At 57.0% G+C, this 17,820-nt stretch overlaps 2 protein-coding genes across 12 annotated transcripts; one reads left to right on the top strand and one right to left on the bottom strand.

Annotated features, from left to right (window-relative positions):
• Positions 1-249: 249 nt before the first annotated feature.
• On the bottom strand, positions 250-3,991 carry LOC107308696 (zinc finger protein 777-like). Of its 4 annotated transcripts, none has more exons than XM_015852770.3 (5): positions 3,801-3,991; positions 2,890-3,016; positions 1,879-1,989; positions 1,352-1,477; positions 250-1,135 (listed from the first exon to the last, which is right to left on the bottom strand). In XM_015852770.3, exons 1-5 carry the CDS (start codon positions 3,900-3,902, stop codon positions 873-875), a joined length of 729 nt encoding a protein of 242 aa, XP_015708256.2. In that variant the 5' UTR covers positions 3,903-3,991; the 3' UTR covers positions 250-872. The 4 variants fall into 4 exon arrangements, with proteins under 4 accessions (XP_015708256.2, XP_085396946.1, XP_085396947.1 ...); XM_085540820.1 differs by having other exon boundaries at positions 250-1,132; XM_085540821.1 differs by lacking the exon at positions 1,352-1,477.
• Positions 3,992-4,084: 93 nt separating this feature from the next.
• Positions 4,085-17,712, top strand: LOC107308691 (zinc finger protein 777-like). Of its 8 annotated transcripts, none has more exons than XM_085540778.1 (9): positions 4,085-4,137; positions 4,871-5,313; positions 5,867-5,993; positions 6,484-6,591; positions 7,206-7,316; positions 14,457-14,552; positions 14,977-15,078; positions 15,247-15,360; positions 16,427-17,712. In XM_085540778.1, exons 2-9 carry the CDS (start codon positions 4,942-4,944, stop codon positions 17,353-17,355), a joined length of 1,959 nt encoding a protein of 652 aa, XP_085396904.1. In that variant the 5' UTR covers positions 4,085-4,137; positions 4,871-4,941; the 3' UTR covers positions 17,356-17,712. The 8 variants fall into 8 exon arrangements, with proteins under 8 accessions (XP_085396904.1, XP_085396902.1, XP_085396903.1 ...); XM_085540776.1 differs by having other exon boundaries at positions 14,938-15,078; XM_085540777.1 differs by having other exon boundaries at positions 7,203-7,316.
• The last annotated feature ends 108 nt before the right edge of the window (positions 17,713-17,820 follow it).

The following is a 17,820-nucleotide window of genomic DNA, read 5'->3' as shown; positions in this document are numbered from 1 at the left end:
GTGCATAGAGCAGCCATCGAGCAGCCATCGAGCAGCCATCGAGCAGCCATAGAGCAGCCATAGAGCAGCCATAGGGCAGCCATAGGGCAGCCAGAGCCCTCCCATGACCCCACAAAGGCCATAAGCCGTTCCCAGGAGCACGGGGCTCCTGGCTCTGCTGGTCTCGGAGCTCCCACTACCCCCAGACCCCCCCCACGTCCCCTCCTCTCAGTCCCCAAAAGCCCCACAAACATCCACAGAAACACCGAGTTCCCAGCGCTGCTTTAATGAGCCAATGGCCCGGCCTTCCAGCAGCTGCGGGGAGCAGCCCCATCCTACAGCCAGAGCCCCTCACAGCCCCTCACAGCCGCTGCTCCCACCCTACGGCAGCCACGGACACTGCAGGGTGGGATGAGCTCCAGCCACGCTGCCCCGGGCCCACGGCTGAGGGTGGGGGAAGGAGAAGGGCCGGCAGCAGCCCCAGCAGAGCCCCCTCAGCTCCTCACCTACACGGGCTCAGCATGCAGAGCCGTTTTGCTGCTGCACTCAGGTGGGCTCTCCAGTCTCCCATTGCCCCCATGGGCCTTGCAGGCTTTCAGCACTCTGTGCACCATCATCCCTTCCTGCCCACATCGCTCTCACCGTGGCGGATGAACTCAGAGCCCCACATGAAGCTCCTATTGCAGCAGACACAGGGCAAGGTGGTACTGCTTAGTGCATCCTCTGCTGCAGCACCTGGACCCGCAGGTGATGCTGCAGTTTCCTCTTGGACATGAAGGCCTGGGCGCATCCAATGCAGATGGACAGCACACGGTTGCTGTGGCTCCTCTGCTGGATGCTGAGGCTGACCTTGATCAGAAGCCATTCCCACACACCACACTCCTGTACAACATCTATCGGGCCACGTTCCGCTGGCAGGAGGTTCTGCCCACGCTCTCCTCTGTCTTTCCCAGCAGGTCCATCACGCTGCTGGGCTCCACGTGTGCCACCGCTCTGCAAACATCCGCCATCTCCTCCTTGTGCGGCGATTCGGGAGCAGCTGCTGCCAGGTAGTGCCCATCACTCCCTGCACCTCCCACGGGCTCCTCCTGCAGACCCTGCACAGCACAGACCCCCTCCTGCAGCTCCAATCCTGGGCTCCCCAGCTCGGCACCTGCTGGAGATGGGGCAGAGCTCTGCATCACTCTGCCACCCAGTCCTGAGGACGAGGCACAGAGACCCAGCGTGCTCCCTCCATGCCTCCCCCCTCCTGGCCCAGGAGCTGCCACCAATGCCAGCTCAGGAAAGCTTCATGCAAAGCTACTGCTGCTCTGTGTGTGCTGCGCTCCCTGAGCCCCCAGCCCAGCAGGAGGGAGCAGGCTCTGCCCCATACCTGCTGCAGGGGCAGGCAGGCTCAGGGTCAGCACTTCCTGGCAGCACATTGGGATGGGGCAGGGAGGGGAGGCAGTCCCGTGGCTGAGGTCTGCTGGAGCACCTATGGCTGCCTGAGGAACGTGTGCTGCAAGGGCAGAGGTGAGGATTAGGACCTGGAGTGAGGCACAGCCAGGGATAGCAAGTGAACTAACAAATTTCAGAATGTAATTAACAAGTGCAAACTTCGGGTAAAACTGTAACCTGTAATACCCAACCAAAGGGGAGAGGGGAGGGGAAAACATATGGGAGAAAATGTATAAAAACTGTAACATCATGTCCATAGGGGCGCTTCTGCCATCAGGGCGCCCACCATTGCAATCGTGAATAAAAACTGCTTTTATCAGATACCGTCCTGACCAAAAATTATTGAGTATATTTCCAACACCGACACAAGCCCTGTGCAGACACAGGAGCTGCCCCTGTCCCTGGTGTGCTGGTAAGCAGGCAGAGCCAGGATCCAGCACTGGTGAGACCCAAATCACTCACCTGCAGCTGGCTGCAGGGACACCGCTGTGCCCTCCAGGTCTGGCTCTGCTGGCATGCACGGCTCTCCTCCTTCCATCTGCAATAAGACTTCAGGCTTGGCGAGGTCACAGTCTGCTCAAGGACAAGGCAAACAGCACAGACATGACAGCATCTGTGCAGGCGCATCCACTGCCTTCTGCATGTGCTGCCATCATACAGCCCAGTCCCCATCCACCAAAACCTCATCTCCAAGCAAGCTGCACGTGAGGAGTTACCGCAAAGACAGGGAGTCCAATGGAGGATCTGAAAAGCACCCTGAGGCTCGTCTGATAATCCATCCCTGCTCCACCCAGGAGTGCTACAGAAACCTGTTCTCCCAGAATTACCCCTTACAACAGGTGTAAAGCTCCCCGAAGCGCAGGAAAACAACCTGAGCTGCTGCAGGATTCAGCTGCCTCATTTCTCAACTGGGGAGCCCATGAGATGTTAAGTGAGCAGCAGCTGCAGGGGAATCCAGACCCCTTTCTCCCTTCATCTCAGCACTGGGTAGAATTAATGACAAGCACGGGGGTCTGAGGTTGGACAGAGCTGATTTTCTTCCTAGTGCCTGGTATGATGCCGTGTTGGTAACACAGCGACATCTCACTTGTTGCTGAGCAGTGCTGCACAGACATTCTTGTACCAGCAAGTGGGCTGAGCAGCACGAGGAGCTGGGAGGGGACAGAACCTAAAGTGGCCAGAGAGAGATATTCCATAGCACAGGACATGATGGGATCCTAGCAGGAACCCAGCAGAGATCTTGGCAGTGAGAATCTGGATGGCAGCTCCAAGGGAACGACATCCCAGCTCTCCATGAGGAAACAACGAGCACTTCCTACCCTCTCCTGAGCCCCCCAACCCCCACTTGCTCCCAGAGGGGACAAGAATTGGAGGTGATTGGTGCTGGAGATCCCAGTGAAAGGTAAAGGAGAGCAACCCATAGAGAGCAGCACAGATAGAGATGGCAAATGCCAAAGCAGCACGGATGCATACACAGGGACACCAGCAATTCACAGTTGCTCTGCATCACGCTTCGATGCAGCTCCTTCTGCTCATCATCCAGGAGGGCCCACTCATCCCTGCTGAAATCCACAAACACATCCTTGAAAGTCACCGGCACCTGTGGGCAGAGGGCTGGGCTCAGTGCATCCGCCAGCTCTTCCCAGACCCCAAGAGCCTCATTAGCAGCCCTGCAGATTCACCCCAAAGGTCCCTTCAGCTCCTCCTAATGGGCCCACAAGTGACCTCCAGGCTCACTCTCAGCTCCCTCCCCCCTCCATCAGCCCATTCAACCTCCCCGCAGACCCATAGGCTGCGGCACTGCTCCCAAATGATTTCTCAGTCCTTCAGTGGCCCTCAATTGACCCCCACACCTAAATCCAGCTGACACCCAGACCCCCATAAGAAGCCCTACGTTGATCCCCTGCCCCACAAACATCACCTCAGCCCCAAGCTGACCCTCAACCAAAGGCCCCATAACAGCCCCCAGCCTGACTCCCAGCTTCAGAACAGCCCCAAAATGACCCCAGAACCGACCCCTGCCCCCGAACACCCCCTAGGACCCAACAAGCAGCCCCAGCTCAATCCTCCACCCCCCAAACAGCCCCAATCACAGCCCCCTCGCTCACCTCTGTCCCCCCTCACACACACACCCCTCCAGCCCCCCCAGCATCAGCCCCCCCCATCAGCATCCTCTATGCAGACACCCAGTCTGGACCCCCCAGCCCCCAAAGCCACCAGTGACCCCCAGCCCCTCAAACACTCTCTTCACACCCCGAGTGCCCCCCAAGCAGCCCCACAAGGAGCTCCCACCCTGACCCCCAGCCCCACGACAACCCCCATCCCGCAAAGCGCATCCCCCCCCCCCCAAAGCCCCCGCTTCCCCTCCTGGACGAGGGCCGTACCGAGGGCACCCGCAGCCCCCAGGCTCCCCTGTCCCTCAGCTCCGCCTCCGCCCGCTCCAGCCGCCGCTCCATGGCCTCGATGCGAGCGCTCAGCCCCTCCATGAGCCCCGCCGGGACGGGACGGGTCGTACCGGGGCAGCGCCGACCCGCCCCCACGGCTCCCCGTGCAGGCCTCGTTCACACAGCGCCCCCTGCTGGTCACAGCGCGCACTGCACCGCCCTGTCGGCTGGCGCCCTCCGTCCGGCAGGGGGCGCTGTCGCAACGAGCGGCGGCTCCGGCGGCAGCTCCCGGGGCGCTCCAGGTGCGGCCGAGGCGGCGGCTCCGGGCGCGGGGCAGGTGGGTCCGGCGGGACGGGACGGGACGGGACGGGGCGGGAGGGCAGCGTGGGGCCGGGGTGTCCGCACACAATAGAGGCCCTGGGTGCGGTGTCCACACGTGGAACGACGGCCTCGATCCCGCGGTCCCGGCGGGAGGGCCGAGTCCCGGTGTCCCACATGAAGGCGAGGCCCAGCTCTGCTGCTCTCACGCGGGGAATTAACGGCCCGGTCCCGGTGTGCGGGGGTGGCTCCATCCCGGGGTCCCTGCACGGAGCTGAGCGCGCAGGCCGCGATTCCCATACAAAGGAAATGGGGTCCCCGCCTGCAATGAGGGGCCCCACCTGAAGGGAAGGGCCTCAACCCGCCCCTGGTGGCCCCGTACTCGGAGGGGAAGCTGGGCTCCGTGTCCCCGCGCTGAGTTAAGGCCCTGCTGCCACTGTGCCCTAATAGCATTAAGAGCTATGGAATGGGAAAGCCAGGTCCCTGTGGGGAGTTAACGCTGCCGTCCTGGTGTCCCTGTGTGGGGAGGGAAGGCCAGGGCTGGTGTCCTGGAATGGGATTAAGGCCTCACTCCTGGTGTCTTCACATGGAGTCAATGCCCCATCCTGGTGTGCCCACCGTGCCCTGCTCATAATGTCCTCACGTGGCAGGAAACACAGCCCTGGTGTCCTCAAGTGAGAAGCTCAGTCTGTACATGGGGAGGGAAGCCCTCTGCTGTGCCCAGACCTCACTGCTCTCCCTCCCACTCTTAGCACCTAAAGGACCCTGCAGGACGCCGGGAGCAGAACAGCTGCCGGCCTCAGCCTCTCCTCCGGAGCGGGACATGGCCTCCGCGCTCCCCGGCAGCTGCCTCTGCTCATCCAGCCTCCCTCAAGCACCAGGTGAAGCTGTGCCCAGCAGCACCGCCAGCATCTCCCTGTGGACGGTGGTGGCTGCTGTGCAGGCGGTGGAGAAGAGCATCGAGGCCCACGCCTCCCGGCTGCTCAACCTCGAGCACAGGACGGTGACCACCGAGAAAAAGTACTTGGACTGTGAAAAAACGGTGGTGGATTTTGGGAACCAGCTGGAGAGTAAACTGACTGTACTGGGCACTCTCATCCGGGAGTACGGGCAGCTGCAGCGGCGTCTGGAGCACATGGAGAACCTGCTGAAGGATAAGGATTTCTGTTTGTTGCGCCTGCCCTCTGGTCTCAAGGTAACAAACTGCTCTTGGGGGCACACAGTGGGTGGTGACGCACTGGAACAGGTTGCCCAAGGAGGCTGTGGATGCCCCATCCCTGCAGGCATTCAAGGCCAGGCTGGATGTGGCTCTGGGCAGCCTGGGCTGCTGGTTGCTGACCCTGCACACAGCAGGGGTTGGAATGGGATGAGCACTGTGGGCCTGTGCAGCCCAGGCCATTCATGATTCTATGACCAGGATGTTCCCAGGAGGCGCTGGGTGTGCCCCGATGCTGGTGGCTCCTGGTTGAGGCATCCCAGGAAGCTCTTTGTTTCCCCAGGCACATCAGCTGCTTGTGATGTTTTCCTGTGCCAGAAATGAGAACACAGTTCCTATATGCGTTTATATTTACTTGAATCTCTTTACAAAAGGACAGATGGTTACTAAGGGTAGAATTTCTTTTGTCCTTTCAACATCTGATATGTGGTAGCGGTGATAAATAGAAACATAAAAGCTCTCTGTTTCCAGTGCTGTAGGGATGGCAGAGGCTCCTGTGTCAGGGCTGAGTTTGTGACTTTCACAATTGCAGGCACCCGAGGCGTCTGAAAGTGAAAGTGCTTTCTTTGCTGAGCAAGAGTGGGAGAGCCTGGAGGAATGGCAGAAGGAGCTGTACAAGAACATGCTGAGAGGGAACAGCGAATCTCTGAGCTCTCTGGGTAAATAACGCTTTTAAAGTCAGTTCTCGATGCTTCTGGGTTAGCTGTCCTGGGGAACTTTTTCCTGCACTCGGGAACCAAAGTTGTAGAAGCACAGAGAAGTCTGTGCCTGCTGCCAGCATAGAGCACAGCTCACACTGCATCCAATGCCTCCGTGTCCAGCACTCAGAGGATTGGGCACCAGCTGCTGACTCTCCCAGAGCCCTGCTGTGTGCCAAGCCCAGCCTACCAGCCCCTTCCCTCAGGGCTGTGGGTGTTTTTGCTGCTGGGATGGAGTTGTCTGCCCAAGGCCATCTGCTGGTGTGTTTTGGCCAATGGAGCTGTTTTGGGGCATGCAGCTGCTGCCAGTGTTTGCAGAAGTGTGTTCCTCCCCACGACTACTGCGGGCTTGGCTTACCCCTGCAGGCACCTTGTTCCTTCTCCTGTCACCTGCAGCAACGAGGGCAGTTTGAGGCAGCATGGAATCATTAACATTTCTGTTCCTCAACAGATTATGCAACCTCCAAACCTGACCTCCTGTCCCGGCTTCAGAGAGGAGAGGCGCCCTGCAGTGAGGTGACCTCGGAACAGAAGGAGATTCCTACAGAACCGAGTGCAGGCAAGAGATGAATTGATGGCATTTTTGTCCTCGGGGATAACAATTGTGTGGTGTTGTCCCCAGACAGAGGACGTCACAAGGTGATGGTCCTGATTTACTACAGAAGGAACTTGTCAAGAAGAGCAGGCTCAAGGGGAATAACAGTGTCAGAAAATATGGAGTGGGTTTGATCTTTCCCATTCGCAGAATATCTGTTTAGACCTGATGTGGGCAGCTCAGGCAGCAAAGGAGTGCAGTGCCCTAGAAAACAAGAGAAACTTATTGGGCATGAAGGGAGTGTCTGTGGGGTTGGGGGGTCACTGATGGTGTTGGGGCGCTGAAGGGGTCTTCCTGGGGCTGGGTGTCTGCCTCGACCCATCTAGTCTCGGTCTGAAAGTGTGTGCTTGGACATAGCACCAGGGAGGATGCTGTCCTAAAACACTGTCAGCTGTGGGGTAAGAGGGAGTGTGTCATCCCCTACAGGGCTGGGAAAAGCTCCCAGAGGTGGGAGTAGGAGATGCTGGGGAGAGATTGTATTAGAATCTGGGGTAGCTGGGAGTATGCTGCATGCAGCGAGGGAAGAGCCAAAGTGTGCTGTGATACCCAGTAAAGGAGTTTCCTCTTTACATTAGCAGACTTCAGCATTCCAGAGCCGAGCTTTGCAGGTGCTCTGAAGCAAAATGAAGAGGTGTGTGCAGAGGAGCCAGAAGCCACGGAGGGTGCAGAGTTTACTGAGCTCAGTGTGGGTGAGTTCTGAGCAGCGCCACGATGTGCTGTGCAACCAGAGACCCAGGGAGAGCTGGTGCTGCATGAGGGCACCCCAGATGGTCCTCCTGCATGTGCAGGAGGGGGGAGAGCAAGAGCCATGCTGAGGTTAGCAAAGCAGACTGAAGTACTATGGACAGTTTTACTGGTAGGAAGATTGAAGTGATGGGTAGACAAGGCATTTCTGATATTTTTCCCTGGAATTTCTTCTGCTTGGTGGCTGCAGTCTCAGAGGAAGGAGCTGTGCTCCAGAGGAGCCCATCAGCAGATACCTGAGGGCTGGGACAGTTACCAGTGAGCTGGGATGGCTCTTATATTCCCAACAACAGATTTCTGGACTCTTCCCAGCTCACTGGTCATTTCCTTCTTTCGTACTTCTTCCCTCACTCTCAATCCTGATCTCTGTTTCTTGTGCTACGTCAGAAGCATCCAAAGGACTTGTTCAGTACTTGCTGGTGTTTGCCCTGCTGAGAGTGCTGTTTCTCACTTCTACCCATAGTGTCACCTCTGTTACGTACACATCCAGAGCAGCAGCAGGCACATCTCAAGTCAAAAATTGGGAGTGTTTATGTGTTCCCTTTCAACAAAGAGGCTGCATAGGTTGGTCATCACATCCTGGGAGGAGAGGGAAGGTGGATCTTGTGGAAAGGGCCACCACAGTCTGAAGAGTGTGAAATACTGGGATGTTGGTGTATGGAGGGCAGCAGACGCAATGGGAAGCGAAGTCCTACCTGGGGTTCATGAGATCTTAGCTCCTGGGAGGAGGAGGACAGCTGGAGGAAACTCAGGGCAGTGCTGAAGTGTGTGCTGTCTTGGAAGGCAGCACTTCTCTCTGCTCCCTCCCCTGTGGCTTCTCACAAGGCTGCTAAGCCAGCTGACAGGGAAGCATTCCTGTGCTCTTCATTCATGTTCTGTCTTCTTTTAGTCCTTCCGTTGACTCGATTGGCACAGCAGTGTTTCATGCTCCCTGCATAAGAGGGGCCTGTTTGATGCAAGGGTGGCAGGGCAAGGACAGGGGGATTTTAGAAGCATCTCCTGTCTCCTGGCAGTGAATGTCCCCTTTGTTTTTCTCCTCAGTTCCAGCTGATGAGGTGATAGCATTCAAAATAGAGCAGCTGGACTCTGATGAATGCCTGCAAAGCTCAGAGTGTCCCACAGCTTTACCCGGGGAATCAGAAGACATGGTTTTCCAGAGTGTCAACGAGGCGCTGCCCTTTGACAGTCAGTACAGCTCTCCTGTGCCCCTGGGAAACCAGAGCATGAGCAGGTTGGTGCCATCTGCTTCTGGGGAAGGTGATCTTGGCGAGATCAGCACCATCACGTTCTACAGGCAAGAGTATCCCGAGGAGAGGCCTCACTCGTGTGTTGCATGCAGGAAGGGCTTATGTCTGAAGAAGATGCTGATGATGCAGCATCAGAATCACAGCACGCTGTGTGGCAGCGAGCTCACTGAAGATGAGAACATCTTTATCTATCAGCCTCACCAGCAGATCCACGTTGCCACGGAGAGCTTCAAGCAGAACCTGAAGGTAAAAGCTGCTGCTGGCATCCCAGCCACAAACAAGGCACGTGGCAGTTCCAGGTGCATGAAGAGCATCAACAGCAACCGCAACAAACCAGGTCACCCACAAGGGAAGCCTTACAAGTGCAGCAAGTGTCAGGAGTGCTTCTCTCAGAAGAAAACCCTCATCATCCACCAGCGCGTTCACTCGGGCCGGAGCCCGGGAGTCCTTTGGTGCTCATACTGTGGGAAGACTTTCAGCCATCCTTCCAATCTGATCCGGCATCAGAGGATCCACACTGGGGAGAGGCCATACCAATGCAACGAGTGCTTGAAGCGCTTCACCCAGAAGCAGCACCTCCTTCAGCACGAGAAGATCCACCTGCGGGAGAGGAACTGCGCGGTCAGGAATCATATGAGGGAGGCACCGCTATAGGGCTTCCAGGTGGTGCAGAGCTCACGTGGCCCTACAGCCCCTGGACGAGGAAGGCAGGAGAGGACAGAGTCTCTGCTGCTCAGCATTAAAGTCTCTCTATTTATCATAAAGGTCCAAGCAAAGTAGAATTAGGATCCACCACGGCATAACTGCCCTCTTCTTCATGGTGGTGATGATGTGATACCTCATAGCTGAAAATGTCCTGAGAACAAAAGTGTTCAGGGTCTCTCCAGGTCTGAGTCAGTTATTTGAACTGGTTATGGCAAGGTAAAGTTTATGGAAGCAGCTGCTTTTCACCTGGAGTTTCCCTTCCTGCATTCCTTGATGAATTTCTGCTGTGCTCAGTTTCATGGGCAAGCTTTAGTGACATGTTCAAAAGACTTAAAAGACTCCAAGATATTAAAGACATGCATGAGAGGAAGTCTCACTGGTGACTTGCAGGGAGACTCTGGGTTTGTGCTGCAGTGACAGGGGAATTCCCTTTTTGTCTTGCTTCTGAGCACACCTAATGGAGGCAGCGTTGCCTGGGCTCCTCCTGGTACCTCTTGGACTCCCAGTGAAGTGAGCGTGGGGATAAGGTTCTGCTAACCGCCTCTACATTAACACTTTTCCCTTTGTCTTTAATTATTGTCTTCATCTCTCTTTCCTCCTGATAGCATGAGGTATGTATTAGAGATGAGCTTTCATTGTATCCCAAAACAAAACACGTTTGGCCAACGGCCCAAATACATCATGCAACTTCAGGGCTCACGGTGCTGCCTGACCTGGATTAAAGCTGCTACTTGATCTGTCTGTTGCTTATGGGGCATTAGAAACCTCTCTGCCACTTCCTGGTCCCCAGGTGCCTGCTAAGGGGCAGGTGGCTGGCTCATGCTTGCACAGGGTGACAGAGGTTTTCCTGGGCAGCCTGGAAGCTCTTCTGGCCCAGGAGTGAGCTCTTCCCAGGACCTCAGCATTCAATGCCACCTACCCTGATGGAGCACAAGACAGGAGTGCTGCTGTGCCTGTTGCAGCCAAGCAGCAAGGCCGGCTCCAAGCTCTGGTTTAAGCTAACCCGATCCCTGCAGAATCTGGAGCAGGTTGGGGTGAGCCTTTGTGAGCAGCTCGTGCTGCAGGAGTGGCACACAACCACTGCTGCAGGAGTGTCAACCGCTGCAGGCATTTCCCTGTCACTTCTCATCTTAGTGTTGCTGAGGTCTTTGCTTTCTGCCACGTCTGAGCAGCTCTGTGTGCTGAGCCCCTCTTTGTACACTCAGCCATTTCCCCCCCCCCAAAAAAGTCTCTGGGGACAGAGCGTTCCATGTTTCGTCTCTTGCCAGTGTTCAGTGCCTGGTACCACAAAGCAATGAACGCGGGCCAGTTTTGCTTTGCTGTGTGACACGCTGAGGAGAATCTCTTGGCAGATAGCAGTAGGAGGCATTTGAAATCCAGGCAGCCCGTTTGAGCCTGTTCAGTAAACTGATCCATCCTGCAGTGCTTGCTGCTGACAGCTGCTCAGCTGCTTGTTTCCTTCTTCCCTTTTTGTTGGCAGTCTGTGAGCCTCCAGGGCAGGGAGCACCTTTCTGCCATTTGCAAAATGCCAGTTCAACCTGCAGGCAGATACTTGACATGTTTAATTACCATAACATTAAACTTGAACGGATTAAAGCTGTGAAGCCTTCAGCGCTGCTTCTTTTTGGTGGGTTCTTTTTGAAAAGCACTTTGCCTGCCTGCTTGGCCCTGGGTGTGTGTCCATAGGGAAGGGCTGTGTGCATGGCCACTGAGCTCCCAGTGCTCCTGCTGTGTTTGGAGCACTTTGCCTTGCCTTTCTTGCACCAGAAACACAATGGAGTGGGTTTTCATTGCGTGTTTTGGTTTGTTTTAATGCTGCAGTGAAACCTGAGCAGGAGAGCTGATTTCCATGTGTGTGTATCTGAGATTCAAAGGGTGCCGCGGTGCCAATAGCATCTACAAATAGGATGGAAGTAAACTCGCTGTGCAGTTCTCACCCTGCAGGCAAACCAAGTCAATGCTGCCAGCGAAAACCTTTCAGCCACCATCAGTTCAGCCCATTGGAGCGGAGGCAGGCAGGATGACTCTGGGATACAAACGTGCAGTTGCTGATGCTCGAAGCAGCAGTGGTGCTCTGTGAGGGCAGCAGCCTCAGTCTTGGATAGGATCACTTCTATAGTGGATCATTCTACAAATCAACAACTACAGGCGTCTGTTCTGTGCTGTTATGGCGTGACACAAAAGGGCAGCAGAAACCATGGAAGTCTGCAGTGTTACCATCTCTGCTCCACATTGCGCTGCTGTCGTGTACTTTCTAGTGCTGACCTCGTACTGCTTTGATACCGTTAGACAGTTTGGTTTTCAGCAGTGATTGAATAAAGAAGCTGCCTGCCAGCTGATGTGTTCACATCTGAAATGTCTCCGTAACCTCAGCCATAAAAGAATTGTTGTTGGGACAGTGAAAAGTTGGGTGTTTCAGTATCATAGAATCACAGCACGGCCTGGGTTGCACAGGCCCACAGTGCTCATCTAATTCCAACCCCCTGCTGTGTGCAGGGTCACCAACCAGCAGCCCAGGCTGCCCAGAGCCACATCCAGCCTGGCCTTGAATGCCTGCAGGGATGGGGCACCCACAGCCTCCTTGGGCAACCTGTTCCAGCGCGTCCAGTAGTGAGGGCTGGGAAGGATTACAGCATCCCCACAGCACTGCCCTGGTTCTGATGGGACACTTCACGTGGCAGATGCTGCCATCACAAGCACTGATATGCGCCGTATTTCATCACTTACTGATGCCGCCTTTGATGATAGAGATGAAGCAGTGCTTGGTGCAGTGAGTCATAGCTTCCCTGTTTGAGCTGAGCTCTTGTGTCTCAGAGATCGATGTGTGTATTTATAACAGATCACGGAGCTATTTTGAGTTCCATGCTGCTTCCATTTTAAAAATTCAGCCCTGAATCCAAGTGATGCCAAGTGGCACAGAAACACTCTGCTCTCCCAAGGAGAAGAGAAGGGAGAAATCCTTCCCTCGCACAGATGCAGGACGGAGCAGAAGCTGCAGGGAAAGGCTGGGGAAGATGCAGAGATCAGGAGGATGTGTGTGAGGAGCTCGAGGTCTTCCACGTGCACCCTGAGCCTCACCGCAGTTTGTTCATTGCACAGTACCTTCCGCTGTTAGAACAGCTCCATGTCTGTTACTGCTTCAGCACTTCACATCTGCTTTGTGAAAGCCTCTCTGAGCATCTTGTCACATCAAGGCAGGAATCATTGGCATGCCATGGGAATGCTGCTGCTTTGGTGTTCTGGAGAGGCACACCGGCATCCAAGCTCCCATGCGCCAATGAAACTGGAGACACGAGAGTGTGTGTAGGTACAGAGAAGGCCTTGTCCTCCGGCAGCCCCTCACCAGCAGGACCAGAGCAATGCATGTGCCACACAACTGCCACCCAGCTCCGTGCCCAGCTGGGGTGGGCCGGACCCTTTGGGTTCTCTGCTGTAGCAGCCCTTGGTGTGGCCCCATGGAGGACACAATGGGGGAGCCCACCTGGCTCTGGTGGCACAGAACATCTTCAGCATCATGGGGCAACTCTTGGCCAAGAGCAGCTGGTGCCATCCACATGGACTGATGCAACATGTTTGGTGCTGTCACACACAGCGTCCTTCTTTGTGTCTGTTGGAGAGATGGATGGACCGTTTAGTAGATGAGGAATTGAATGATGGTTGCACTCAGTTGCAGTCAATGGCTTGATGTCCACACAGAGGTACGTGACAAGTGAGTTCCTCAGGGGTCGGTGTTGGGACCAAAACCATCTCACATCTTTGTCAGCAGCTTTGCTGATGGCACCAAGCAGCATGCTGCAGTCTTATGCTGGAGGGAAGGGCTGCCACCCAGGCAGGGCTGAGAGCAGGGCCATACAGACCACCTGCAGTTCAACAAGGCCAAGTGTGCGGTGCTACGGCCGGGTCAGGGCAATGCCAAGCACAGATATGGGCTGGGCAGCGCTTGGACTGAGTGCAGCCATGGGAAGGAGGAGCTGGGGCTGCTGGTGGATGCAGAACTGAACACAAGCAGGCACGGCATGCTTACAGCTCAGAGAGCCCCCGTCCTGTGCTGCACCAAGGCAGCGTGGTTCTCAGATCCCCTGCAGTGCTGTGCTCGGCTCTGGGGACGAGGTGACGATGTGATGGAGGCACCTCCGTGGGGACACCTGCATGGAGCACAGGACCTCGGGTGCTTTGTGCCTGACCGTGGTGGTACCATTAGAATGGTGCTGCTGGAGGTTGGCGGAGCAGAGCCGTGGGGGTGACACCTCAAATCACAGCTGGGCTCCCATAGTGGTAATGTCTGCTGTCCTGTGGCCATGGTGGCATCGCGGAGCTGCTGAGGATGGGGCCACTCGGGGTCCCCCCGCAGAGCAGAGTGGGGTGGGAGACCCCCAAGGAGTGGAGCTCGTGGCCGCTGTCCCGGTGCGGGCAGTTTGTGCAGGAGCTCCGGGCTGCAGTTTAACCCAGTTCCACGCGCTGTTCCGGTAGCGCTGAGCACAACCGGCTCCGTCCCCCCGCAGCCCCCGCCGCGCTCCGTGTCCCCGCCCCCAGGTGCGGCTCGTGGGGCGGCAGAGGGCGCTGGGTTGGTGGTGCCATGGCGGTGCCGCTGCTCGGGCGGGCGGTGTCGGTGCGGCTGCTCCGCCTGGAGAGCCGCCTGGCGCGGGCGGAGCGGCGGCTGAGGGCAGCCCTGGCGCTGCGGGGCCGCGTGCGGGCGCTGGAGCGGAGGCTGGAGCCGCCTCGGGGAGCGGAGCGGAGCGGGGACAGCGAGGACGGTGAGCGGCGGCAGGAAGGACCGGGAGGGGAAAGAGCCGCTGCGGGGAGCGGGGAGTGGGACGGGGGGAGCGGCGGCTGTGCCGGGCTGAGCGGGGCCGTGTGATGCCGAGCGGGACCGGGGGCAGCGGTACAACGGGAGCAGCCGCTGAGCATCCCTGGCTGAGCATCCCTGGAGCTCGGAGCTCCGCTGGGCGCGGCGGGGGATGGGGATGGGGATGGGGATGGGGATGTGGATGTGGCCCAGGAGGGGAGGGGCGGCCTCGCTCAGTGACGGGGCGCAACCACAGCGGGGGTTCTGCAAAGCGTGAGCCCCAACGGAGCTGCAGGCGGAGTTAGTTTGGGATCCGGGAGCTGATGGTACCTTCATTCCCCACGCAGAGCACAGCGCTGTCTGTGTTAAGAAAGAGGAAGAGCCGCGCACAGCAGCGCACGAGGAGCTGGAGGCTGCGGGAGCGGAGCCGGAGCCGTGCCCAGGTGAGTAACTGTGTGCCCCGGGGGGGAAGAAACGCAGCTGTTGAATTCCAGACCTTGATGGTTGTTTTTCCCTCTTCTCACACACTCAGACCCTTCCTGGAACACCTGCAGGTTTGGAGCAGGGCTGGCAGTCCCGGCTGCTCAGCAGTTGCTTCCATTGCAGTTCCTGACTGGCCTCGCTCCATACAAAGGGCAGCAGCTCCCGCTGTTGGCTCTGACAGCTTTATTTGGTCCCCAGCTTGTGATGCAGGCCGGGTTTTTTAGACCCTCCTGTCAGGTTCTATGAACAAACCGGGCTGGTGGGAGCCTGTGGAAAATCTTGGGTTGGCTTGTGGGTTAAAACCAAAGCAGAGCAGGTCTCACCCATGTAACGTCCTCAATGTAGGCGCTTCTGCTAAGCTCACCTTGGGCTTTCCCTGTGCAGAGCCAGCATCCTCTGAGCCCGAAGCTTCAGGTCAGACCAGGAGAGGAGTGGAGGTGTGTGGCACGGAGCTGCCAGCACATGAAGACCTGCCAGGAGACAGCGGTGAGTACAACCACATCCCGCTGCAGGATCAGCCCCTCGCTGCCTGCAGAACCTTTTGTCCCCCTGATGCTTTGCGGGCTCTTTCCTTATCCCCGTGAGCTCCCCCATCTCCTTTGCTTTGCCTCTTTTTGCACCATTTCTCAGCTGTGCATTTTCCCCACCCAACAGAGTCTCAGAGCTGCACGGCCGCTGTTTTGTCGTGGATTAAACAGGAGGAGGAGCCGCACTGCCCTGATCCGCAGGGTGCAGAGAAAGAAGAAACCCCCACAGAGCCCCACGCAGGTCAGTAGTGAATTTCAGCTGGGATAGCATGGCTCAGTGAAAGCATTTCTGAGCTGGTAAATGTTGTGGCCTTATAACGTGGGCTGTGAAGGACCTGATGCAAACCTCAGCCTGCTGGTTGATGTTTGTTCCCAAAGCAATCAGGTTCTGTGCCTTCCCCCACCCCCCTCAAACTGCCTTGGATTGTAGTTGTGGGGCAGCCGGGGGGCAGAGGCACCTCTTCAGATCCAGGCTCAGCCTCAGGGAAGGTTTAGGTGCACAAATCTGCACCCAGATATTAAATGCAGTTTTGTGGAGCACAACCCAGTGCAGCTCCTGATTGGGTGACTGAAGAGGGGATGCCTCGTGTCCTGTACGTTATTTAGGTGTGGTAAAGTTACTGTAGAGTAGATTAGACTCTCAGTCTGCTGGTCACTATGGGAACTGCCTCCCTGAGTGGTTTTACCCCACAGAAACAAGGAGTCATCCAGGATATTGGGCTGGTGTAAGGCTGGGTCAGCTCTGCATACACCTTTCCTTTATTCCTGTTCTCTCAGAGTCCTCAGAGCTCAGCAGGAGAAATAAGAGCTCGGGATGCTGGTGCAGTGTGGATGGTGCCGGTCTCAGCTGGCCTTTGGCTCCTTACATTGCTCAGTAGATCCTTTCTGAGCGGCTGTATGGGGGTCTCAGGGGATGAAAGAACCGTGGGGCACGAGAAATCCAAGCTGAAGAGCAGTGTTGGAATCAGCTCCAGGTCCTGAGAGCCTTCCCCTTGTATCAGCACTGCTCTGAGCTCTCCCCGCAGCAGCCCAGCCTGCAGAGGCAGCAGCTCACATACAGGGAGGGGATGTGTACACTGAGCTGTTTGTCTGGCTTTGCTGCCTCAGCGTGGACCTTTGCTTCTTCAGCTGTGCAGTGGAGCGCTGAGCTGTGGTGGTGGCTGCCCTGTTGGATACACAGGGAGCTTAGGCTCACACGTTAGAGCTGAATGAGAGCCGAGGGTGAGGTGTTCCCTTAGCGTGGCCATAGATATGGCTTCTGGATACAAGTAAGAGATGTCCTTAACTGAAGGATCTGTCTGTTCTAGTGCATGATGAGAACGGAAGGAGGGACCCCCTGGCTGCCAGCTTTGTAAGCACCATGTGTGACTCCAACACGATGGAGAGACCCGAGGAGAAGTTTCACGAGGATCCCAGCCCCACATTGACGTGGGACGGTCAGTGGAGCTCAGAAATGATGGAAACAACCACCAGCAGAAACAGCTTTGGGGGCAACGCTCAGTACGACCGAGCCTTTGCTGAACACCTGGATCTGTTTAGTGCTCAGCAAAGTGACGTCAGAAAGAGACCGTGCGCGTCCAGCAGATGTGAGAGGAGCTGCATCCAGCAGCAGCATCTTCCAGCTGTGCAGGGAGCCCAGGAGGAGCTGCTGCCAGTCCCCAAGTGTGAGAACAGCCCCATCGAAGCGACCTTCCAGCACCCAGTGGATGCTGCAGGGGAGAGGTTTGAAGGGCTGGCAGCAAGTAGTGCAGGTAGAACCCAGCTTCATGAGCACAATGGACTTTACAGAGAGGACTGGACATCGATGGGGAGCAGAGGGAAGATCCCTGCAGAGAACTTGTTATCCAGCCCCTGCCAGGCCGACCCACGGGACGTGCTGGATGCACCCAGGGGTGGCTCAGCAAACCAGCAGCAGGGTAAGGGGAAATCCTACATATGCAATGACTGTGGGAAGAGCTTTGTTTGCCACTCGTGGCTGGTCCGACACCAGACCTCCCACACGGGAGAGAGGCCCTACAAGTGCTCGCAGTGCGACAAGAGCTACAGGAGGAAGGATTATCTGCTAAAGCACCTGCGCCGCCACTCGGGCCAGGGGCTGTTCCCCTGCCGGCTCTGCAGCAAGAGCTTCGTGCTCAGGAGGAGTTTAACGAAGCACCAGCAAAGCCACGTGCACGGAACACAGCAGAGCAGCGGCTGGGCCTGCACGGAGAGCGGGGCCGTGCTGCACTCCAGGTAGAGGATCCTGCTGTGCTGTGGTGCATGGCGGGGTGTCCCAGCACTGTGCGAACCGAGCCCTGCAGGCGCTGAGGACTAATCAAAACGCTTGTCATACACAGGGGCTGTGGCTGAAGCTGTGGTCCCCACACAGCCCTGTTTGCACAGCAGGGATCTCACACAGCACAGCGGCCCTATGGGTGCACAGGGTGTTTAATAGCCCTATAGAAGAACATGAGCCCAGCAACCAGCTGTGAACTGACACTGTGTGTGTGTGTGTGACCGCAGGGCCTGGCACCCCACTGGGGGGTCCCTGAGGTGCTGCCCCCATCGGCTGCGGGGGGAGGTTTGAACGGAGCCGAATAAAACTCAGAATGTCGGGGTCTGGTTTTTGGCTGGTCCTTATGGGGCTGGTGGGGGGTGGGTCGGTGGGAGGCCCTGCCTGCTGCCGGCCAAAGGGTGCTGATGAGGAGCTGGTGTTAATTGG

Source organism: Coturnix japonica, chromosome 2 (genome assembly GCF_054131305.1).
Source record: "Coturnix japonica strain WE chromosome 2, WE-NBRP24, whole genome shotgun sequence".
NCBI classification, from domain to species: domain Eukaryota; kingdom Metazoa; phylum Chordata; class Aves; order Galliformes; family Phasianidae; genus Coturnix; species Coturnix japonica.
The sequence above is the reverse complement of the archived record's forward strand: the minus strand, read 5'-3'. Positions and strand labels throughout refer to the sequence as shown.

Bases quoted from the DNA above. Each gene is read 5' to 3' on its own strand.
- LOC107308691 (XM_085540775.1), top strand. From the start codon at position 4,942: ATGGCCTCCGCGCTCCCCGGCAGCTGCCTCTGCTCATCCAGCCTCCCT. The intron at 6,592-7,202 runs GCAAGAGATGAA...TCTTTACATTAG, and splicing joins TCCTACAGAACCGAGTGCAG to CAGACTTCAGCATTCCAGAG. The intron at 14,553-14,937 runs GTGAGTAACTGT...TCCTCAATGTAG, and splicing joins GGAGCCGGAGCCGTGCCCAG to GCGCTTCTGCTAAGCTCACC.
- LOC107308696 (XM_015852770.3), bottom strand. From the start codon at position 3,902: ATGGAGGGGCTGAGCGCTCGCATCGAGGCCATGGAGCGGCGGCTGGAG. The intron at 1,990-2,889 runs GTATGCATCCGT...GTCCTTGAGCAG, and splicing joins TGAATTGCTGGTGTCCCTGT to ACTGTGACCTCGCCAAGCCT. The intron at 1,478-1,878 runs GTGAGTGATTTG...CTGCCCTTGCAG, and splicing joins GTCCCTGCAGCCAGCTGCAG to CACACGTTCCTCAGGCAGCC.